Here is a 25,265-nt window from a genome sequence, read left to right as displayed (position 1 = left end):
TCAAAGGTAATGAGACATTGGTGATCTTGTTTAGATATTAGCGAATATGATGCGGCTTGCGAGAGGGGTGTTTTGAGATATTTACAAGAAGTTGTCTCATATCGAAAATATGAAGTACAAAAAGATCAATTTGAATAACTAGTTAACTACTCTTCCAATCACTAATTGTTAGGTTAGTATATCCAATTATATCATATATGCTTCAATGAATGATATCATACATAACTTTCGTAAAATCTAATGAGCTACTCCTATAATCACCAATTGTTTCGTTACTCTTATATATATATATATATGAGTAATATATATATATATATATATAGGGGTGTGTTAAGGTCCTTCGCAGCTTTTCAGTCCAAGCTTCTTTTTAATCACAGTCCTTGGATACTTGAATTGGATGGTTGTGATGATCTATATTATTACACTATAATGGTGCATTATTAGTCGGTGTGCATTATTCAACTGAAAATCTGCATTGTTACACTATAATGGTGCATTATTAGTCGGTGTGCATTATTCAACTGAAAATCTGCATTATTAAATGACACGTGACATCAATCTAACCGTCGGATGATAAAATCGTGTGGCTGAGATTAAAAAGAACAATAGAACAAAAGATACAAAATAGTATAATAATGCAGATCATCACAACCATCCAATTCAAGGATCCAAGGGCTGTGATCTGATTGAACCTTGGACTGAAAAGCTGCGAAGGACCTTAACACACACCTATATATATAGGGAGATAATCAAAATAAAAATGCATTTAAATCCAGAAATGCAACCCAAATCTTGGCCCTAGGATTAGATGATCTAATGGTCAATAATTAACCAAAAACACGGAAGATCATAATTAAGCAATTTTAGGTCATATTATAATATTTGGGTTCAATGTTATGCTAAGATCATTTTAGGTCATGCTTTGTTAGGATGACCTAAAAATTAACTAACTATGACCTAAAAGTGTCATACGTATGATATTGTTCTGCGTTTCTGTATTTAAATCTAGTTTTGCATAGATCAAAACCCTATATATATATATATATATATATATATATATATATATATATATATATGCTTCAATGAATGAGATCGTACCTAACTCCCGTAATATCTAGCATTATACATTCTATTATTCTAACATAGATTACCCTTATCCCTTATAGCAAGTGAGTAGTTATTATATGTCAATCATACATAATGGATACGGCCTTTGTCCCCCATTAATTGTCCATTTTTGTCATTTTCGTCCGTCCCATATTAATTGTCCACTTTCACTTTTACCAAAAATGGTAAGTAGGACATTCCACTAACTCATTTCACTCACATTTTATTACAAAATTAATATATAAAAGTGAGACTCATATTCCGCTAACTTTTTCAACTCAATTTCTTTTACATTCCTTAAAACCCGTGCCGGAATCAAAGTGGACAATTATTGAGGGACGGAGGGAGTACTTTCTAACATCAGTATGCTTATGGATGTTTTTAGTTATTTTCTACACGTCATTTTTGTGGATTTGAATATCTCGAAACTTTCAAATGGTGAAAACCAACACTGTTCCAATTCAAAAAGAAATTAAGCAAAACTTGTGAATTCTATTGACACGTGGCACTCATTGTGCAACAAGAGATACTAGTTGTGGTCATGTGAGTATGTCAGTGTTGTAACTTGTAAAGAATAGGGACCAGACCGAGTGCGTTACACCTTTTGGGGGTATTCGCTTGCTGGGTGAAAGGCTATGGAAGGTAAAAGTAAATACAAGACCCACCTTGTACTATATTTTAAGTAGTTACCAACATGCAATTGTGTAGTTTGTGGTTTTACCTAATTCACTACTAGAAAGAAACTTGTCTTAAAATCTACACTCCAACACCCACCTTTTCAGCATTCAAGCAATTTAGGTAAACTGCAATGGTTAATCGTCAAGGGAACCTATATAAGAAAAGAAGAAGCAAAGGAGGAAATGCTCTAGAGTAGCTAGCTAGATAGCTTAATGGCAATTTTAGAATGCTTACAAAGTAGGATTTGATACTATAACTGATCTACATCATAATCAAAGCTTCAATAAGCTGCTTTCGATGTTATTAATGTTTGGTTCAACTCGATAACAATGCGTGTGATTCAGTTGCGGATGTGTGTACAATTTCGGGTAGGCTTCAGTCTGCCTCACATGAAAATTCCCATGATGCCATATAGGTTACTATGAACCCCTAATAACTTTGAGTAACCCTAATTACCCTCATAAATAGTACCTCTCCTACGTACGGTACATGCATTTGACTCATCTCAGGCCGTCCTACCCAAGTCAGCCTGGCCTAAATGTATGTAGATAATGCATCTCAAAAACAGATTTTGGTTCAGCAAGATGCATACGGGGATGTAAGTGGTATACCAAAGAAGCTTGTGTTGTGTGACTGGCATTAGAAAAACAAACAATACATAATTGTACACAAGAGTATTATTTGGCGAGGTGAGGAATGGGAGCAAAAGGTATCCAAGATATGATTTACATCACTGTGTTTCTCAGTTGAATCTTGTTCACCAGAAGGTACTAGCTAATATGATAAATAAGACGAACAGCTAACCAAACCTTGCTGGTCTAGTATCAACATCATAGTGGGAGCTTTGAAGGAATACCTGGTGCCCGAGGATATTTTCTGGGGGTTGGACCATCTTTCAGGCATATAATGGCTGTTCTCTGTCCGAATTTGCTGTGAGACTCCACTGAATTAGATCACCAGATTTTGTTAGCAGTTTACACAAGTTCTGCATGATTTTGCACTTATAATTTGATGGACACGGAAAACAGCTCTAGCTTAAGGCCATTGTTATAAGATTACTACCAGGAGTCATTGCAGTAATCAAATGACAGGTATTGGGAGAACAACTATAGTGAAGATACTTTAACAATTTCCCAGATTCCCTTAGACCTTCATGGTATTTCCGGGAGAGAAAAGTTGAAAATGGTCAAGAATCTAGGAGGGATTTAGTAAGGATACTTTAGGAATATGCAGAAAGATAGAGAGTTAACACGACAATCTTACAAAGCTCAATGCTATACAATCAGTAGAACACAAAGTAAAAAGAGAAAGTGAATATAAGAGATGCATACCAAAACATGTTTGCAAGAGAGAAGCACCCATCAAATGAATAGCTTTTTCAGCTTTTGCAACTTCCTCCTGGAAAGTATTTTTGCAATAGGGATGTGTTAGATCATAACATACAGGAGTAAGATGCAAATACCTCTTGATTTGTGCATAAGCCAACATAAAATCATGTACATTGTACAGATGTACACGCATTTCTATAATCAACTAAGCATTTAATAATGAAACCATAGGAGGAAAAAACTAACAGAATGATTTTATAATTTTTATAAATGATACACGTAATAACAGAAAGGACTTAAACCCTCCATATGTATTAGCATACCTGTGGATCATGACCCTTTGCTGCTACAAATAAACCACCAACACGGACTAGAGGAAGACAATATTCAGCTTCATGCCAGAAAAAAAACACTTAGACACGAATAGATGTCCCAAACCAAATAATAAAGAAAAGAAGATACCAGTATTTACCTAGTACTCTCATTTCTGCAACTGCTCTAGCAACTGCAATGTCAAAGTTCTCTCTATAGTCAAGGTTTTGTCCTACAGTCTGTCCTACAGATATCATATTAAACATAAGCATACACCCAAATTTAGTGAAACATCGAAATAACAGAACGATTCTGATACTACACTAAAACTAGTACAACTAGTAAGCAATAATACCACTGAAACAGCTAGAATAGTACTAGTAATATTTACTAACCAATCACATTCTACTTTGACATAAAAAAATAAATCTACTGATTCAACAAAACTACAAACAACCTAAAACAAATGTTGATATGAATTCATACCTCCGCTCGATCACGTACAATTTGAACATTCTGCAAGCCAATGAGGCCAACGACATGCTCCAAGAAGACGCAACGCTTATTCAAGGACTCCAACAGAGTCACCTTCCAACCTAAGCACCACAAAATCATCCGTGAGAATGAAAAAATATGGAACAACTCAATATCCCAGAGAATAAATACGAATCATGATCAGTACTAGGGCATGCGATGGCCAGAATGACTCCAGGAAGCCCAGCTCCACTTCCAACGTCAACAACACTCAAATTTTCGAAAGAATCCCCGCAGCGCAACATATATGAATCCCGAACGGGTTCAATAATCGCCAAGGAGTCCTCCACGTGTCTTTCCATCACCTCATTTTCCTCTTTCACCGCCGTCAAATTCATTTTCTGCAGATCCAAAACGACCGAATTCCGATCAACATCACGAAAAATCTAACAATTGGAATCGAAATGCACGGCGAAAGTTAAACCGTGTAGCACCTGGTTCCATTCGAGGAGGGAGTCAATGTAGAGACGAACTTGATGCTTTTGGTGTGAGGTCAAGGCTTCAAAATTGAGGGGACCAGCTGCGGAAACGGAGGTGCGTGAGATACTGGCGGCGGAAAAATGGCGAAGTTTTAGCGTTGATGGTCTAATTAACGGAATGTGTTTGCAGAAAGTCCTCAAAGAAAGCAGAGAATAAGCTTGGGCGCTTATAGAAATCAACATGGTTTGGCGCCACTCCTTCGCGCGAATCCCGTTATTTTAAAACAGAATCATCAGTGGGCCTGGCCCATTACATTACTGGATCAACAGTCTTTCATTTTTAGCGACCCAATTTAGTTGACCTACTTCAGGATTAAATAATGAAAGAATATCGAGTAGTAGTATACTTTTTTAAAGAACAAAATGAACTTAAACATATCTTACAATGTTAACACAAAATACTGAAGATATTATTTTTCATATTCTGTCTTTCAATAGTTTAAGCTTATGATTAAAAAATAATTATAAACGTTTACTTGTGGAAAAAATTTCCGAATGGCAGAACATATATAACGCATTTTTATATGACCTGATCTAAGTAAAATAGTTGTCACAAACTTACTGTTTGCAGAAACCAGCTACATCATAAAGTAGAAATTAACTCTTATATATTTTATGAATATAGATTACAAAGAACTACTTAGATTTTGTTTTATAGTTATTTAAAAATAGAAAATAATTTTAAAATGTTGAAAAAGTAATCACTTTATGCTAAAGGTCCACGTTTCCATCATCTCATTGTGTTTTGTCACAAAAAAATCCAATCAAAGTTGAGAAGAAAGTGGAATGAAAGCTGGTAAAGTATGGATAACTTTATCAGGGTCAAAACATTAACCCAGACCACCCTAACAACTAATTTATTCCGCTAAAAGCAATTTTTATTTAAAGTTCAAACGCTTCATATTTTAGCAGCACAATTGTTAACTTGCTTTTAATTTTCTTTTTTACTGTTTTTGCCTTTTTGGAATAATGTAAATTTGTTCTTTTAACTTTTGCGTTTACTTTTCTAATGGATGCTTGAATTAATTGAATTTGATCGTTAGTCACTTATGTTTTTTAAGACATTTGTGGATAAATATTTAAATAATACTACTAAAAAATTACAGTACATCAAATAATCCAAACCTTACACAATAATTTTTTTACAAAAATAGATAAAATTTTGGATTAGTCATCAATGTTGAGATTATAAGCGAACAACATTGGTGTATAAAAAAGAGAAGAAAGAGAGGGAGATGTTCGGATATGGCATGCAATGCCGGATACCTAAAATGAAATTCATGAGGTTGTAATAAAGTGCAAAAGGCCATCGTCACCATCGGAAGAGAAAGGTTGTGTGACTAGCCAAGCCGGATTTCTTGGAGTTTTTTAGACTCTAATGGGCTGTGCTAAGACTGGTCAACCCCAATCTCACCTAGATCCGCCATTGATAGAATGAAATTTTTTTAAAAAAAATAAGTCAAAATTAAACAACCATGTTTACTCCGCGGGCAATGTCTCATTCCCTTTTACTATAATCTTTTAAATCTTGTTTCCATTAATATAGTGGTGACACGTCGAAATTAAAATAGTAATCTATCATGCATTTTTTAATCAAGAACCTTAAGGTACTCAAACATACCGAGAATGTGATCAACTATTACAATTAATTCAGGAAACTTTAAATATTCTGTGTGTATTTCAAACTTATAACCTTGAGTGCCTCTTTTCTCTCGATTTTGAAATTAATATGGAGTAATTAATTTGAGAAATTTGACCAAAGATATCCACTTCATGTATAATTGATATACATTCATATATGATATAGTGCAAAATAAACTAAAAGCCATAAGAATGGAGTATTAATTGGATTTAGTTTCTCCATGAAATTTTTGGCTAATTAGGTATTCATATGAAGTCTAAGTAGCAGTTTTAAAATATAGATAGGTTACCTAAACTCAGAACCCTAATATCTGAAAGATTAAAAGTCATATAGATTTAGAGTTAATTACGACAGTAGTAAGTGTAACATAAATCAAAACTCATACTTATAGTTTCAAGTGTCAATCGAGAGAGAGAGAACAAATGTAACAAGTGATTATTCATAGAAAGATCTATATGTAAACATAGATCTAAACATATTATCTCTTGACAGGCAGATCCTTAAAAAAAACTCAAAGAAAACAAAGCAAAAATAGATAAATCCCAAACAACAAACCACAAACCACAAATAAATCATTCAAACAACTCGAGCTTATTTATACGAAAAATGACCAAGAAAATTTGAGAAATCCCTCATGGCAGAAATCAAAGGAAACAAAGCAGTAAACACAAACCCTATTAATTTTATGCTAAATTATGGAAATAAAAAGATTAAATTCGGACCGAAGCGGCTTGATTCCCTGAGAGATCGATCGAAGAAACCGAAAGAAGAATGTGGTTAAGTCTCCTTGAGCTAGCCTCCATCTTCTCTGATCAGGCCAAGTTTATGACTAGGGTTTGTTTCTTCTCAAGAGAGAGAGAAGAAGCTATGATCTTCTTTTTCTCTTGATCTGAGCTCATAGCTTGCTAGATATATGGTGGTGGAGGAGCGGTGGTGGATGCAATGATGATGATGGTGGTGGTGATTAATGGGGAAAGGAGAGAACATGATGATTGTTGTTGTTGAGAGAGAATGGAGAAAATTCCAAGGTTTTTGTAGCAAATATTCCTTACAGGTTTAAAGCTTCATCTCTCTTTGTGTAGTATATATATTATCAATCATGTCTCCTTTGCTCTTTCAACCCTACTTGGACCCTATTTTGTTCTCCAATCAATACACTAATTTTAAACATGAAATGACAAGATTCTATGCTGATATGACTCAATAACATGCGCAGTGGGTCCACTTGCACGAAAAAAAAGTTATGCCCTAGCTATAATTAAAGAGAGAGAGAGAGAGATTTTTTTGGTGAACATACTATGATATCAATCATTCTAGTTGGATGAATAAGAAGGCCCAAATTAGGAATACATTTTCATTTCATTTATTATATGCATTACTCCTTAGTATATATGTACGTAGTAATTTATGTATGTATGATGAGTTGGTTCTTCTTTTGGCAACAGTAAAGGCTGTTTATGTCTGTATATGGGATAGGATGAATGTGCTTTATTGGTTTTAGGTAAAGTTAGGCTTACACATAACCACATAACTAGTTAAAATAATAATACAAGGACACAAAATAATACTGCAAGGACACAAAATAATAATACAAGGACACAAAGGGAATCACACATTCTTGAAAATTGAAAATTCAAATGTAAACTGAGTCCAGAGAATAATACTATAAGGACTGAGAAAGAATAGCTATTTTTACATAGCGGATTATTGGAGTACTAAATAAAATTATTGTATTTCCTGAGAAAGCCTGAGACAACAAATTTCGAGCTATTTACAGTTTCTATTTGTGCTGAAAATGAAACGTGGGAGAACAGATAATTGAACCCATTTTATCAGCATTTTTTCTTTATTAAGTATTGTAAAAAAAAGAACTAATAATATATGTATATTGAGCCCATTTTATCAGCTTTTATTATTTATCAAAGAAAAAAACAAGATGCAGCAATGCAGTCTTTTTATTCCATGAAAATGTCTTGACCTTTTGTTTGTTTCCTTTTTCTTGCTTGTTATTTATCGGGTTTCTCGTTTTGTATTATCGGCTTTATACTTTGTTCTACTTTGTTTTCATTTGTAAACAATTTACACACACATATATATATACGTGTGTTTTTGTGTGTTCAAGTAAAGTTAAAGTATGCACTTTGCTCGGGAATGATGATATTGTTAAGTTTTGGGATAATATAATTAGAATTGTGGTCGATTTTGTATTTCATGTGTTTTTGCCTATGTCAATTTCCAACACATTGTTGATCGTATGGGAACTAAACAATTAATGTAAGGCTCATTCGGATGATCATCAATTCATCATTTATCCCAAATTTTTTTGTGATTCACTCTATATGCCTCACTACTATACTTTCACGATTTAATAGCATTACTATAAAATTAAAAATAATGACTGGTCATCAAGCTGGAACACAAAAGATTATGAGATAGAGGATTCGTGTTTCGGATTCTATGATCTACTTTCGTAGATCTTCATACCACTTTTTCTTTTTCACATATTGTTTTATTCATTTTCTTTAATTTTAATTTATAGTACTCCTACTATCTTTTAACTAGTTAGATTTTGTATTTATTATCGAGAGTTTATTGCATCAAAATAGGATATGTAGTTATTTTCCAGAATTTATTAACTCTTTTATTATACATTTTGATATATTATAAATTACGTAAAAACTAAAAACTCAGATTGTTCTTCTATTCATTTATTTGAAATTATAGATACAATGAATAGATCAAGCTTTGGGTTTATGTAATTTGTAAAATTAATGATATTAATAATATTTTTTGATAGATTCATATTCAAATAAATATACAAAACAAAACAAATTATGATAACTTAAACTAAAGTGATGTTGGAAATTAGACTAATTTCCAACCATGCATGAGACAATAGAGGAGATCAATGCTTACACGAAAATAGTTTATTAATTTCAGAATTATAGATTTAAAGGCATGTAGTCATTCGTATGATTAAAAAATAAACAGAATTGTGAATCGCTTCAAATTGACAAATGATATCAATGTTTAGCGATGATGTTCACAAAACATGTAGTTAACAATCAAGCGTTTGTTGAAAATAAAGGTGGGAATAAATAATCTATTTATGCCATTTTTTGGAATTTTCAAAGCGAAATAATAATAATAATAATAATAATAATAATAATAATAATAATAATAATAATAATAATAATAATAATAATAATAATAATAATAATAATAATAATAATAATAATAATGGAATTTTTTTTCTTGTTTTTCTGTAATTTATATACCTGTTGGGCCCAATCCAAGTCAAGTACTTGAATATGGATAAAATTTGAATAAAAACTAAAAGAGACCCATAAAAAGTGCTTCGCCTACTTTCACAACAGCTGGGCCTTGCATTTGGGCTTTTCTTTTGAGTTAACATATCTGCAAAGGTATTACTAGAACAATAGGTATGAATAACTTTGCCCATGGCCTAATTTTTTAGGGTGTGTCAATTTCTCTCTACCCATAAAAAATAGTCTTATATGTAGACAACACAAGTTTTAATGAAAAACTGATAAAGTAAAAGAGAAATAAGGAAAAAGTAGATAAAGTAGGAGAGGGTAAGAAAAAAAGTAAGAGAGAGAAGAAAAAATTGATAACTTATGAGAGAGTTTTTATTTTGAAATTTGACTATTTTTTATGGACACACTAAAATGAAAAAAATGAGATTATTTTTCATAGACGGAGGGAGTAATTTTTTATAGAGTGAACTACATAAATGGTACATGATCTTTCACTTTCGCAAATAAATGGTACTTGATCTTTATTTTATATCGTTTTTGGTACCTATAAATCACATTTTTGGTACCTGATGCAATTTTCACCCCAAAATACCCCCTAAACAAATTCATTTTCCCATTTATGTCATAAAGGATATTTTGGGCATTGACAAAACTAGTACCAAAAGTGATATTATAATATATTCTCTCATTCTCCTCACTCTTTATACTATTATTATTAATCAATATTAATATTATTATTTTGATGTTATAAATTAATAATTAATTTATTTTTAATATCATTTAAATATACTTAATCATAATTATAGCTATAATTATATTTAATTATAATAATAATATTATTGTTATAGTAGTAAAAACTAGTAGTAACTAATAAATAATTATAATTATTTTATATTAAATTAATAACTAATCAATATAGACTTAATTAAAATTTAAAATTGTGAATGGTATTCATAATGATAAAGAGTTGAATATTTTTAGTTAGGTGTTTCAACCCTAAAATGAGTATAAATAATTTAATTAAAAATATTTAATTGATTTAATTACTTTAAATAATTAATTTAATTATGTGTTTTGTTTTTTATTTATATTATGAATGCGATTAGATATATGTATAAAACACTAAAAAGAAAGAAGAAAAAAAAGAGAAAAGAAAAAAGAGGAAACATAAACTAAGGAGAAAAATGAAAGGAAGATAAAATACTAAAAAGAAAGAAGAAAATGAAGAAAGAAGAAAAAACTAAAGAAGAAAAAAAGAAATAAGAAAGGAAGAAAACAAAATCACATATTTGGTTCTATTTAATTGATATTTTCAAAAATATCCTCCATAACAAAAAAAATCACATGTTTAGTACTTATGGTTATTTTTGTCATGGGGTACCAAAAACGATATAAAATAAAGATCATGTACCATTTATGAACGAAAGTGAAAGATCAAGTACCATTTATGTAATTCACTCTAATTGAAATTTCCATAAATATCCTCCATAACAAAAAAATCACATGTTTGATACCTAGGGTTATTTTTATCATGGGGTATAAAAAACAATATAAAATAAAAAACATGTACTCCCCCATCCCACATAATTTGACTCAGTTTTCCATTTTGGGTCGTCCCACATAATTTAACTCATTTCACTTTTACCATTTTTAGTAGTGGACCTCACATTCCACTAACTCATTCCTACTCATATTTAATTATAAAACTAATATATAAAAGTAGGACTCACATTCCACTAACTTTTTCAACTCATTTTTCATTATATTTCTTAAAACTCGTGCCAGGTCAAAGTGTCCCAAATTATATGGGACGGAGGGAGTACCATTTATGTGTGAAAGTGAATGATCAGGTACCATTTATATAGTTCACTCTTTTTTATAAATACAAGAAAGCCTATGGACTCAAAATTGAAAAAAAAAAGTTTAAATTGGCGTAAGAAATTTTAGTAGTATTTCAAAACAGAAAGTTTGAGTAATCATAATTCAGTAAATCTTGGTTACATATAAAAAATCTAAACTTAGATTTCATATGCTTGAATTTAAATAAGTGATCTCTGTTAATAGGTAAATGCCTGTTATAATAAAAATGAAATTGTAAATGTGGGGATTTTCCTATTCTAAATTGTAAAAGAATTTAGTGCCACAACTCTAACAACCATTTACAAGTTTTCATACTATATCTTAATAAATAAATCGTAAAAGGTAATCAAAATGTGCTTTTGCAGCGGAGCTTATGGCGTTACCCAATGTTTTAAAAACCGGATCGGCAAGTGAACCGGCGTCATTACTGGTTCACTGATTCAACCAGTTTACTGGTCGAACCATTGGTTGAACCGGAATACTGTTTATATATATATTTATTTATTTAGTAGTAAATAATAAAATTTAATCAAATGTTTTATCAATAAATATTATAGTATTATACATTTAATAGTATTATTATAGAAAACAAGTCTTGTACTAGTATATTAGAATATTTAATGACGTTAAGTTTAAATACAATAATAAATTATAATACACAATATTATAAACTAGTATTAAACTCTATGTATAATTATAAACTCCTATATTATAAAACATTAGTGATTGTAAAAGTATAATTAAAATATAAGAAATATATTAAAATTAACAATTTCTTAAAAGAATGTATAAAATTAAAATGAATTATCTTAAAAGAATATAAAATTAAAAAGAATATATTTTTAGTGAATGATAGAATTTTATTAATTTTTTATCAATAAATATAATTAAATATATAAATTATACTAGTAGTAAGTTATTGTAAATAAAAAATTTAATATTTATGTATAAAAATAAATAAGTTCATAGTATTATTTTCAAAAAGTAATGCGGCAAAATAATATTATACAGAAAGATATATGAATAAACATAAATTAAAAACATATATTTAGTAAATACTCCTAGTATATAATCAAATAGTAGTAAACTTTTAATATAATTAATCACATATTCTTAATATACATATATACATATTAAACACGAATTATTAGTTTATATAGATAAATATTTCGTGTTTAACATATGAAAATAATTTATGTTCATATTACTACCAAGAAGTCCTTGTGGTGTAGTGGTAGAATTGTTGGTAAGTTCACCGGGAACTTTTGAGTTTGATCCCTATCAAGGCTAAAATTTTAGAATAAAATTTTGAAAAGCATTTGAACCGGTTCCCGGTTCCCGGCCAGACCTGTCCGACCGGCCGGTTTCGGCGGTTCATGGCGGTTGAACATGTCACTGGTTTTATAGTGCTAACCGGACCGGACCACCTACCGGTTCGCGGTCGAACCGGCCGGTCCGGTCCGGTTTTTAAAACATTGGTGTTACCTAATGTCGTTGACCATTAATTTGACCCCAATATTATTCTAACTTATTCAAATCACAATATGTCGAAATCAATACACAAAGTTACACAAATTTGAAAACCTAAAAAGTTTTTGAATGGATTTCTTAAAGAGTAAAGGCCAAAATTGGTCCTGAACATATAGCCATTTTACGATTTTGGTCCTAAACATTATCTTTTGGATTTTTTGGTCCTGCACATATGGACATTTGATCATTTTGGTCCTGCACATATGGAAATTTGATCATTTTGGTCATCCGTCAACATTTCCGTTAAAAACTAACGGTCAACATTATCTTTTGAATTTTTTGGTCCTGCACATATGGATATTTGATCATTTTGGTCCTGCACATATGGAATTTTGATCATTTTGGTCCTCCGTCAACATTTTCGTTAAAAACTAACGGTCAACGGCCGATTTTTGACTAAAACAATGGGTTGGGTCGGGTCGTGTTTGGGTCGGGTTTGGGTTACACGTTAAGAAAAAAAATAATTATTTTTTATTAATTAAAAAATTATAAAACTTTAATTTTTAGTTATTTTTGTTGATTAAAAATATTATAACGACTAAAACATGATGTTATTATACGATTTAAACATGATATTACACGATAAAATAAAAAATTACCAAATTAAAATAATCATTTTTTAATCAAAACAATAAAATTAAAGTATACTAATATTAAATCTATATAATAAAATTAAATAATTAAAAAATTATTTTTAATAAAATCTAAGCATAATATTTTCTTCAAATTCATGAAAAAATCAATTAAAAAATACTATACTTTAATTTTATTAATTAAAAAATATTAATTAATTTTTTAAGAATATTATGCTTAGATTTTAACGAAAATATTATGCTTAGATTTTAAGAAAATATTATTTTTTTCTTAACGTGTAACCCAAACCCGACCCAAACACGACCCGACCCAACCCATTGTTTTAGTCAAAAATCGGCCGTTGACCGTTAGTTTTTAACGAAAATATTGACGGAGGACCAAAATGATCAAAATTCCATATGTGCAGGACCAAAATGATCAAATGTCCATATGTGCAGGACCAAAAAATCCAAAAGATAATGTTGACCGTTAGTTTTTAACGGAAATATTGACGGAGGACCAAAATGATCAAATGTCCATATGTGCAGGACCAAAAAATTCAAAAGATAATATTTAGGACCAAAATCGTAAAATGGCTATATGTTCAGGACCAATTTTGGCCTTTACTCTTTCTTAAATTAGTAATTTATTACGTGGAATGAAGTGTGTGGTTGTTTGGGAAATTATCGTACCAATTACATTTGACTCAGTCTTCATGGATGGCGAGTTGGCACTGACAACCTCATCAATCTTGGCGGTATATATAGATTATTGAAATTGATGTCACATCTAAACCATGCCCCTTCGATTTTACTATGGTTGGACTAACATTCCATACTTTAAAAATTACATTATTTCAGCTGTTCCCGTACACACACATTAATTAAAATTTGTAACCAAACCTTGCTCAGAATTATTCGCAATTTTTTAACTTGGGAGCAATTTTTATTTACTCATTACTTTGTTATTTGAAAACAACTAAATTAATTAAACAAAACAATAAAATAATGACGTGGCGCGCCATAGGACGCACCTTAGAGCGCGCCTTAGGGCGTCCCACTGCAGGTTGGAAGGTAAGAGGATAAAACTGCTGACGTGGCGCACCAAGGGCGCCCCATTACTAATGCTCTTAAACCCACGAGATGAATAAATAATTATGTATAGTCCTATACTCCTATAGAATAATATCATTGAATAAATAAAATATGTATAGTCGTATAGAATGATATAAATATAGGGCTCGTGTAAGTTGTAACAAACTCACAACTTGAATAATCTCCAAAGAAAATATTATACTATAACATAAATAATGTAAGAAGAAACGGGTGTTGAAAGTCCAATCTTAGTAAAGCAGTTGACATCATATTATAAAATCCACCATTCTAGAAAAAGCAAAGTGCCCATAATCTTCATCTATATGCAAATCACCAATTATATATACAGATAAATAACCAAAAGCTAAGTATCGTGATCCAAATATCAAAGTTTGAGTAATTATTTCTTCTAAAAGAAACAAAAGATGTTATTAGGCCCTAATCCTCAAAATAAATATTATCAAAACACTTTACAGTGAAAATAAAAAAGGGACCATCAATATTGACATCTTCCACAAAAATTAATCACCACCAAATATTGATTTAATTTAATTAACCAACAAATTACCAAAATCCCCATCCAACTCAGAACTCAGTCGAGTTCCGGCCAGAACTCTTCCCAACTCGGTGCCTCGCCTGAGTCACTCCGCCCTTCATCACCGCTTCCCAATCCACCTCCCCGTCCTCCGCCGTCTCCGGCCCTCTCAGCCCCTCCAAAACACGCCTAGCCTTCTCCCTCGCCCGCTCGCTGCCCCCCTTCATGACGTCGAGCAGCACCTCCTCCGCCCCGGCGTCCCTTGCCAGCCCTTTGAACCTCAAGCTCCGATCACTCAACGAGTGCAAGGCGGCGACACAGTTCTCCCGAGTCGACTCGGAGCTGAACTCGGCCCGGTTCCTCAACAGCCTCACGAGGCAATCCACCGCATTGGCATCGAGCAGCGCCGCACGCCCCTCATTGCAAGCCGCCAGGTTGCACACGGTGAGCACCACACGCGCCGCCAGGTCGCCGTCCCTGAGCAGCCCCAGCAGCGCCGCAGCGGCTCCGAGCCGGATCACCTTCGCCCGGTTGCTCTGCACGAGCGTGAGGTGGTACAGCGCCAGCGCGGAGTCGTGGCGGCTCCGCCGCGTGCCGGATCTGAGTTCGTGTAGCAGCGGCTGGAGGGCGCCGAGCACGCCGATGGCGGTCTTGTTGCCGTCCTCGAGCGCGAGGCTGAAGATCGCGCCGGCGGCGTGCTCCCGCGACTCGTCGTAGCCGCTCTTCAGAAGGTCGATCAGCAGCGGGACCACTCCGGCTCTCACGATCCTCACCTTGTTCCCCTTGTCGAGCGATAGATTGACCATCGCCGCCGTCGCGTTCGTCTGCACGGCGGCGTAGCGCGAGTTCAGCAGCTGCTTCAGCGCCAGCAGCAGCCGCTCCGAGCAGAGAGCTGCGCGAGCTTCTTCGTTCGTCCTCGTCTTCTTCCTCAGCTGAATCACGGCTAGTTCTTGCTCGTAAACATCCTTACTTCTCATTTTAATAATGAAATTCTCATCCTCCGACGACGAATTGTTCCTAGATCCTTCCTCCGCGGCGAATTCGGAGGAGGTGGAAGGGGACGACGAGTAAGAGAAGCACGACGGCCGCGTCGCGAAGGGGAGAAGCGGCGTCGTATTGGCGATCACGGATTCCTCTGAGCTCGAAGACAAATCCAAATCCCTAGAATTCAATTCTGTCGCGGCGTGGGAGAGTAAAATCGGAGGGGTTTCAGCGACGCCTTTCAGCAATTCTTTCTCCGATACCCGAATTTTGGGGCTTTTTTCTAGGGTTTCGGCTGAGGTCGAAAGGGAGTGAATAGTCGACTCGATTTCCGAATTGTCGGGCGGATTCGGGTGGCCCGACCCGGTCTTGGAGCACCAGCTGAGAATGGCTTTTTTCAGAGCTATATTGGGGATGACAGTTGAGAAATCAGGCTTCGATCCGTCGGAAAGCGTGGGGACGAAGCTAAGACCTTTGCAGATGTCGACGCACGCGCGCTCGAAGGTCTGGCCGGAGGAGACGATGGCGGGGTCAAACATCAAGGAGTTGGAGATTGGGCAGAGAAATTCCTGCGGCGGCTCGTTCTTGGCGGCGGACGGAGCTCTGTGAAAGGAGATTTTCCATCGGCGGAACTTTCCATATCCGCCCATTTGGTTGCGAGGTGGTGGAGATTGGGATTTAGGGGGAAGGTGAGCTAGGGTTGGAGAGATTCATGTGATGGAGACTTTTTATTAATGGGGTTTTGATAAAGATTGGATTTTTGGGAGAATCTGGGTGGACTAAGTCTGGGGTGGGTGTGTGTGTGCGGGTGAGAGAGAGAAAGAGAGAGAGTGTTGTTGACGGAGATGATGAGGGAGAGGAGATGCTGTTTCGCGATGCCCGACTTTGGTGGGGTGGCAAATGGTAATTACTGTACAAATTACAACACTGTTGAATACCTTACGCCATGCGCAACCGGTCTGTTATCCGTCTCTTAAGACCATCCACAATAGGCGCCCAACGACGACCGCCCAGCCGAGCGCCGGCGCTGGGCGGTTCGCTGGGCGGTCTATTGCAGCCGCCCAGCGGACGATTGGAGAGAGAAACCGCGCAGCGCTGGGCGGTTTCGTGGCGCTGGGCGATCCGCTCGGCGCTATTGCAGCGCCCGGATCGCCCAGCGCGATTTTTTTTTTAAATTCGAATTTTTGAAATTCGAATTTTTTAAAAAAAATCTAATATAAAAAAATATTATTTATTTATAAAAATTGTTTTCTATATATAAAAATCAATTTTTATAAATAAATTTATACTAGAAATTCGTAATAGCCCATATATATTTAATGGGCTTGCGAATTTATGAAACTCATTCTTGGTTGTCTCTCTTTTATAGAGACATCCTTGAATGTTTTATGTTCCACTTTCGATTTGGGACAATCTCATTCAAGGATGTTTCTCTTTTATAGAGAGAAATCCTTGAATGTTTTATGTTCCACTTTCGATGTGGGACAATCTCATTCAATGATGTTTCTCTTTTATAGAGAGATATCCTTGAATGTTTTATGTTCCACTTTCGATGTGAGACAATCTCATTCAAGGATTTTCTATAAAATTGTATTTTAAATTATGTCATTTTTATTTTTTTAAGATTTTAATTATGTCTTTTTTTTATTTTTAACTTTAAGTTGTAATGTTATTTTAAATTTTCATTTGTAAATTTAATTAATGTAATTTTTTTTAATTATGTAATTTTTTTTAATTATGTACTTTTTAAATTTTATTAATATTAGTGAATTTTCCCGTATATGTCTCGTAAATTAAATTTCGTATATTGCGTTATTGTTAATTATTGCATTTTGTATATATTTGTTAATAGTGATGTGGATAGTATGTGGCTAGGCTATGGCTGGGCTATTTCCTTGTTTTGATGATGTGGCAGAAGGATTTTTAGTGCTGATGATGTGGCAGTGGCTAGGCTATGGCTGGGCTATTGCTGGGCTATTTCTATTGTGGATGGCCTAACCGTCTCATCTCTTCACTATTCATAGACCTCACTGTACTTTTCATCCCATCTCTTAACTAAGAGACAGTACCTGCAACCCTTCATCTCTTAACCATCTCATCCCTTAACTATTCATTCAATTTCATTTTATATTTTTATTTCCAACAAATTCAATTAATAAAAACACACTTTATTAAATAAAATAAAATTATAATTTAAAATCCAAACAAAAAAAACACATAATTAAAATCTAAAAAAATAAATAAATAAGACATAATTTAAAATACTAGAAATTAAAAATTACACACTTAAAAACTACACCGCCGGGGAATCATCCCCCGAAGGCGGTGGCGGTGCACTCAAGCTAACTGGAGGCGGAATACCAATTTGTCTTGCCAGATACTCAATTCCGGCAAGATGAGCTTGATATTGGGGAGACGTTATGCGAGAAGTGTCAGCCATCGTGGCGACCAAATACATGGACATTAGGCTGTTCGAGCCCGAGCCCACCTGGCTTGATTCGCCTCGGCCCCTCCTCCCTCTAGCCGCCTTCGCTGCCTTGGTCCCTTGCGGCCGACGGCGCCCACGGGAGGACCCCTGCATCGGTGGCCGTGCCTTCAACCTCCTGTGAGTCAAACTCTTGTGCGGCGCTGCCTGAACCGCCCTCAGTAGACGAGTATTGGCCACCCGCCGTGTGCTTCGTGCGTTTCGAGGTCGAGCATGTGTTGGACTGGACACCGCCAGCCCACCTTTCCTCGTCTCTAAACACCTCCCAAACATCGACATGTTTGAATTCTTTAGCGTTGTCGTAAAAAAAGACTCGCAAAGCCGCTCTTAGAATGTCGGCTCCACTGGCTCCGCTTTGGTAATTCACCGCTTCATTATTGTAGATTCCGTAAAATTTTTTGACTTCTCTGTCGACTCGGTCAAAATGATTGCGGAGCATCATCAATGTGCGGCGGCGGGACCTCTTTGGCTTAATCTCGTTGTAGGGTCGGTGACCTTTTCCCAAAAACACTTCCGGGTTTGTTGATTCCCGACGATGCGATCGTACGAGACGCTGACCCATGCGTTGTACATAGCCATCGTGTCCTTGCGGCTGTATGGATGACGGCCTACATCCTCCTCCTCGGCCGCCTCCTCCTCTTCCTCCACGAGGTCGAATGTGCGAACCCTGGAGCTTCCACCGTCTCGTCCTCCTTCTGGATTGGGTTCATCCGGATAATCCTCCCTAATTTGGGATAATCTCTGCGAATACCTCGGGGCGGAGGGACAAGCGCATGCATCCACATCAAAATGGGGTGGTTGGTACGCCGCCGGCGTCGACGAACCGGAACCGGAACCACCCAAGACATTGTACATGCCCCCCGGTAGCCAAACGCGTTTATGTCAAAGCCGCCGGAGCCGCCGGAGCCGCCAGAGTTTCCGTCGCCGGACATTTCGTGATGAAAATTGGAGAGGAAATGGAGATGATTTGAGAAGGATAAACGTGTGTTTTTGTGTATAATGAGGATGAAAGAGAAGTATTTACAAAATAAAAAAATAAAAAATAAATATATAAATAAATAAATAACCGTTGAACGGTCATATGACTATTTTTTAATTTTTAATTTTTAATTTTTTTATTAAAATCACTTTTTAAAAAAAATTTGATTTATTACGTCAGCGTGACGACGCTCATTCGCAGCCCGGTGAGTGGGCGTCACGCCTAGCGAGGGGCGTGTGGCGAGCTGGCGCGCCAAACGTATTTTCGTTTTCAACAAAGAAAAGATGTGTTATTACCAAAAAAAATTGTGTCACAATTTCACATACAAAAAGTTTAACTGTTGGTTAGATAAATGAATTTAATTGTTATTAAAATATTCTCCGTAAAAAATATTTTTATTTTGCTATATAATTTTTTACCTTTTATAGTACTACTGTATAATTTTCTAATTAAATAATTTTTTTTACTTATAATTTGTACTCCATTTCTTTTTCTCTCCTACCATATAGAAATGATATTTTTATTTTAAACAATTTATTTAGCAAAAAATTTTAAACTATCATATAATTAATGTATAAATTTATTATATATCAATTCAACTATTTTAGCTAGTTAAAACAGAAAACATTTTATATTTACTGATATTTTTTTATAATATATCCTTTTATAAATTAAATAATTTTTTTACCTATAATTTGTGGTATATTTTCCTTCCCATTCCATAGTAGGAATAATTTTTTCTAAAAAACGTTTATTAGCAATAAATTTCAAATTAATCATAGAATAACGAGTATAACTTTCAAATAATGGATCTAAATATATTTTCATGTATATTTGAAAAAGTAAATCTATCTGATTATTTTTTTTTAAATTGAAAAAGGTAATGAAATATAAAATTAAATAATGAGAATTATCTCATTTCGGGCCATTCCTATGGAGCTCATGTTAATTTCAAACCAACCTTATCGGTTTACAGATTATTCAGCTTAGGGTTATTCAGATTAAATTTTTTTCGTGCTAATATTGAACACTAATCTTATAAATTTATTGGGCTATACAGAGTAATATGAGAATTTTGAATTGAATTACATGCCTACCAGTAATAATTGATATACAACAATTGCAACATTGGAGTATATAAAATAGGGGGATGCAATGTCGTTTTGATTATAAATCGACGCTACTAGATTTAGGAGATGAAAATAAGATTAGTCGATCATGGGCAATTGCTTGATACTACAAATATAAATGGAAGTAGTACTAGTAATTTATTACTCGTATGGGGAAATTTTAATGCTTGGGAGTTTAAAGGTCGATGGGGCATCATCGTCCCTATTAATAAGGTTGTAACAGTGGCTCCTTTTTTCCTGGTTTTAATGCAAAGACAAAAAAAACCACCACAGAAAGAGAACAATTACGTTTCACCACTCCCATCTCTCCATCTCCACCACCACCACCACCGTCACAGCCGCGGCAGCCTTGTCTCTCCTCTCCTCCCACATTATCTGTGTAATCCCATTCCCATGCACAAATCACAATCGCTGCTAAACCCCTTTTAAGGAAATATCTGGAAAAGAGGAGATCGTGAATGGTGTGAAGAGAAGATTGTTTATGCGAATTTTATCATAATCGGGAGGTGGTGCGGTCCGCTGTGATCATGGCGGACATAGTGAAGCAGATCCTCGCGAAGCCGATCCAATACGCGGACGAGGTGATCAAGCTGTCGGATCAAGCCAGTTTCATGAAAGGGGAATGCAACGACATCAAGATCAGGACGGAGAAGCTCGCCACCCTTCTCCGCCAGGCCGCCCGCGCCAGCGGCGACCTCTACGAGCGCCCCACGCGTCGCATCATCGAGGACACCGAGCAGGTCCTCGACAAGGCCCTCACCCTCGTCTTCAAGTGCCGCTCCAACGGCATCCGCCGCATCTTCACCATCACTCCCCTCGCCGCCTTCAAGAAGATCAACCAGCAGCTCGACAACTCCATCGGCGACGTCTCCTGGCTCCTCCGCGTCTCCGCCCCCGCAGACGACCGCGACGATGAGTACCTCGGCTTACCCCCAATCGCCGCCAACGAGCCCATTTTATGCCTCATTTGGGAGCAGATCGCCATCCTCTGCTCCGGCAGTTTGGATGACCGCGCCGACGCCGCTGCTTCTTTAGTCTCCCTCGCCCGAGACAATGACCGCTACGGCAGCCTGATCATCGAGGAGGGCGGCGTGGTGCCACTGCTGAAGCTGCTCAAGGAAGGCCGGATGGAAGGCCAGGAACACGCGGCTCGTGCGATCGGGTTGCTCGGGAGAGATCCCGAGAGCGTGGAGGTCATCGTCAACGCCGGCGTTTGCCAGGTGGTGGCGAAGATTTTAAAAGAAGGCCACATGAAGGTGCAGATTGTGGTGGCGTGGGCGCTGTCGGAGCTCGCCGCGAACCACCGGAAATGTCAGGATCCGTTCGCGCAGCACAACGTCATCCGCCTCCTCGTCAGCCACCTCGCATTCGAAACCATCCCTGAGCACAGTAAATACGCCATAGCCACCAGCAAACACTCGATCCACTCCCTTGTGATGGCGAATTCGAACCCGAACCCTAACCCTAAAGGCAATGAACAAACAGAGGAAAAGCATCACAGCGTCGCCGATCACCCCATGGACAATCAAATGCCTAGCCAAATGCACAATGTCGTCACCAACACCATAGCTATGAAATCCACCATGTTGCCGATCCATCACAAAGCCACAACCGGGTCTCCGTCTCCGATCAGCCACTCCGACGCCGGCGAAAAAAGTGTTAAATCGAATAAACAACAGAGTCACCAGTTCATCAAACAAAACAAAGGTCATGGATTACCTGGATCCAGCATTAAAAGGAGAGAATTCGAAGATCCTGCAACTAAAGCAGAGATGAAAGCGATGGCAGCCAGAGCCCTACGCTACCTCTGCGCAGGAAACGTATCCGTATGCAAAAGCATAACAGAGTCACGAGCTCTGTTATGCCTCGCCGTACTACTAGAAAAGGGGGAAGACGAAGTGAAATACAATTCCGCCATGGCCTTAATGGAAATCACCGCCGTGGCCGAGCAGGATTCAGATCTGAGACGATCGGCGTTCAAACCAACCGCACCGGTAGCCAAAGGCGTGGTAGATCAATTCCTCCGAATCGTAGAGAAAGCAGATTGCGAGCTGCTGATCCCGAGCATTAGGTCAATTGGAAACCTAGCTCGAACATTCCGCGCAACAGAAACCAGATTCATACCGCCATTGGTGAACCTCCTGGACGACAGAGAGCCGGAGGTGAGCTGCGAGGCGGCGCTGGGGCTGAACAAGTTCGCCTGCCCGGAGAATTTCCTCCACGACACGCACTGCAAGTCGATCATCAGCGGGGGAGGGCACAAGCATCTGATCCCGCTGATCTACTTCGGGGAGCAGATGGTGCAGATACCGTCGTTCATACTGCTGTGCTATCTGGCGATGCACGTGCCGGATAGCGAGACGCTGGCGCAGGAAGATGTGTTGATAGCGCTGGAGTGGTCGACGAAGCAGCATCATCTGATGCAGGATGAGGGCATTGTTACGCTGGTGTATGAGGCGAAGAAGAGATTCGAGCTGTATCAATCGAGAGTCTCCAAACAGTACCACTAATTTTCTGTATAGATCATTTGTAGTAATGTAATGCTGTTGTGTTTGTACTTTGTTAGAGGAATGGATTTCTTCATCAAATGATTCAAATCCAAATAGTTGACATGGCTACTTTCTCCCATTATTTCTCTTGCATTGCTCTCTACTCTCTACTTATAGCTTGGCTCACATACTCTGGCTCTCCACTCCAGTTTCAGCTAGGGGTGGGTCGGTACGGTATACCGTACCGACCGTGCCATACCGCATACCGTACCGGAAAGTACGGTATGACAAAATTCAATACCGATACCGTACTGAATTTCCGGTATACCGAAATTACCGGAAATTCGGTATGATATTTTTTGATACTGTTACCATACCGTTATTACGGTATACCGTACCGTGTTTCGGTATACCGTTAAAATACGGTATACCGAAACACGGTACGGTATACCGTAATAACGGTATGGTAACGGTAACGGTATACCGAAAAATAATTGGTTTCTTGATTTGTTCATTTACTAATTGGTTTCTCGATTGTTCATTATTTTTTGCTATCGGTAATTTGTCCATCACTCTATTCAATTTTATATTTTGGTTAGCATGTTATCAAGTATCATATTATATTTGTTGTTGCCGATGATGTTGATCTTTAAGTATCTTTTAATATATATTTATGGATTATTTTGATTACATATATATTCAGAATTTTATCCCATAATCGTGGTTAATGATAAAATGAAGGTACTTATTGATTATTTTTGGCTATTTAGACCAATAGTAGTAATAATTGGTCTTATAAATAAAATCTCCAAATAGATTTACAAGTGTAATTAAATAAAGATTCAATTTTTCTCCCTAGACTTTAATTTCAATCTATCATTATAAACATGCATACAAATTCTCAAAAATATTAACAAGGCGCGGTCTTCCTTTGATTTGAATAGATTTTTAAAATACTAGCAAATAATTTTTTTTATGTGAAAATACTAAAATTCAACATATATCAAAATTTGGCTCATTTGTTGGTTATGATGAGTATATTTTAAAGTTAAGGGTTTAGGATTTAGGTTTCAAGGTTTGGGTTTTTAGTGTATAGGGTCGCTATATTGCAATGAAATGAATCTCGACTAGAAAGTGTCTCGCCAGTGCAATATTAAATTATTGCAACGTAAACTTGCTCCTACAGTTATAACTCAACGGTTAATTCATATTTTCACAGATTTAAAATGCTTTTTAATTTTAAGTCTGATATTTAAATGTCAAGACAGTTTATTAAAATATCAACACAAATATGTGTTGAAATTTTAATGTGATCGTATTGACATTTTTAAGAAAAGGTAGCATTTAAACACACTCTTGTGTCTATGTGGGGTTAATGTGATTGAAAAAGTATAATCCAAAGTAAGAGGATGTCGAATATTCTTTTGTTTATCATTTCACAACTTTTATTTCACAAAATGAAATAAATATGAAGAAATTAAAATGACCCGTGCATCGCACGGGCGTGACACTAGTTAGTAATTTAAATTTGACATTTATTTCTCTTTAAGAATTAAGAATGACTGATCAGTATCCTATTTATTCATCCTTCAATTTAAGTAGTATATAAAATAAGATAACATACAATGAATTAAACACTAATTAAACGATTTGATTCATTTTCAGCTGCACATATTTTTAATTGACATTTTATGAAGTGGGACGAAGAATAAAACAAAATTTTTAATTACTTTGTATATTTGGAATATGACATTACACAAAGAATCATATACTAAATGGTGTGAGTTAATACAAATTCTTTCAAATGTGCTATGTTGAAACATATTCCCGATATCGTATTTCCAATCTTCTTTCGGTGTTATGTGCTATTGTGTTTATTATATTTAATAGGATGAGTTGATAAAAAAATAATTCAGGTTAATTTTGAATTTGTTTGAATAAATTATCATTTGAATGTTTAATTTTATTGTATTAATTGATGTATTAAATTTTTTTAATATAATATATATATAAATGTAATATATATATTACAACATATTTAATATTAATATATATATATATATATATTATAATCTATCGGTATACCGGTATACCGTGGATTCGGTATATACCGAAGTTTCGGTATACCGTGGTATACCGGTATACCGCGGTATAGAAAAATTGATACCGTTACCGTACCGAAACACTGCGGTACGGTATCATACCATACCGGAAACTGCGGTATATCAAAAAATCGGTATTTTCGGTATTT

At 35.8% G+C, this 25,265-nt stretch overlaps 3 protein-coding genes across 4 annotated transcripts; 1 reads left to right on the top strand and 2 right to left on the bottom strand.

The window, feature by feature from the left end:
* Positions 1-2,390: 2,390 nt before the first annotated feature.
* Positions 2,391-7,162, bottom strand: LOC121761560 (ribosomal RNA small subunit methyltransferase G-like). 2 transcript variants are annotated; one of them, XM_042157200.1, is made up of 8 exons: positions 5,705-7,162; positions 4,394-4,479; positions 4,108-4,300; positions 3,912-4,021; positions 3,586-3,664; positions 3,437-3,504; positions 3,117-3,183; positions 2,391-2,728 (listed from the first exon to the last, which is right to left on the bottom strand). In XM_042157200.1, the coding sequence occupies exons 1-8, from the start codon at positions 5,718-5,720 to the stop codon at positions 2,616-2,618; spliced, it is 732 nt and encodes a 243-aa protein (XP_042013134.1). In that variant the 5' UTR covers positions 5,721-7,162; the 3' UTR covers positions 2,391-2,615. The 2 variants fall into 2 exon arrangements, with proteins under 2 accessions (XP_042013134.1, XP_042013133.1); XM_042157199.1 differs by lacking the exon at positions 5,705-7,162 and having other exon boundaries at positions 4,394-5,679.
* Positions 7,163-14,718: 7,556 nt separating this feature from the next.
* Positions 14,719-16,852, bottom strand: LOC121762173 (U-box domain-containing protein 38-like). Its single transcript, XM_042157971.1, has one exon. The coding sequence runs from the start codon at positions 16,579-16,581 to the stop codon at positions 15,001-15,003; it is 1,581 nt and encodes a 526-aa protein (XP_042013905.1). The 5' UTR covers positions 16,582-16,852; the 3' UTR covers positions 14,719-15,000.
* Positions 16,853-20,683: 3,831 nt separating this feature from the next.
* LOC121761378 lies at positions 20,684-23,035 on the top strand. The gene has a single exon (XM_042157036.1). It carries the CDS (start codon positions 21,053-21,055, stop codon positions 23,033-23,035), a length of 1,983 nt encoding a protein of 660 aa, XP_042012970.1. The 5' UTR covers positions 20,684-21,052.
* The last annotated feature ends 2,230 nt before the right edge of the window (positions 23,036-25,265 follow it).

The sequence above is a fragment of the Salvia splendens genome, chromosome 13, assembly GCF_004379255.2.
Source record: "Salvia splendens isolate huo1 chromosome 13, SspV2, whole genome shotgun sequence".
NCBI classification, from domain to species: Eukaryota; Viridiplantae; Streptophyta; class Magnoliopsida; order Lamiales; family Lamiaceae; genus Salvia; species Salvia splendens.
Note: the sequence above shows the minus strand (reverse complement) of the source record. Positions and strands in the feature narration are given on the sequence as shown.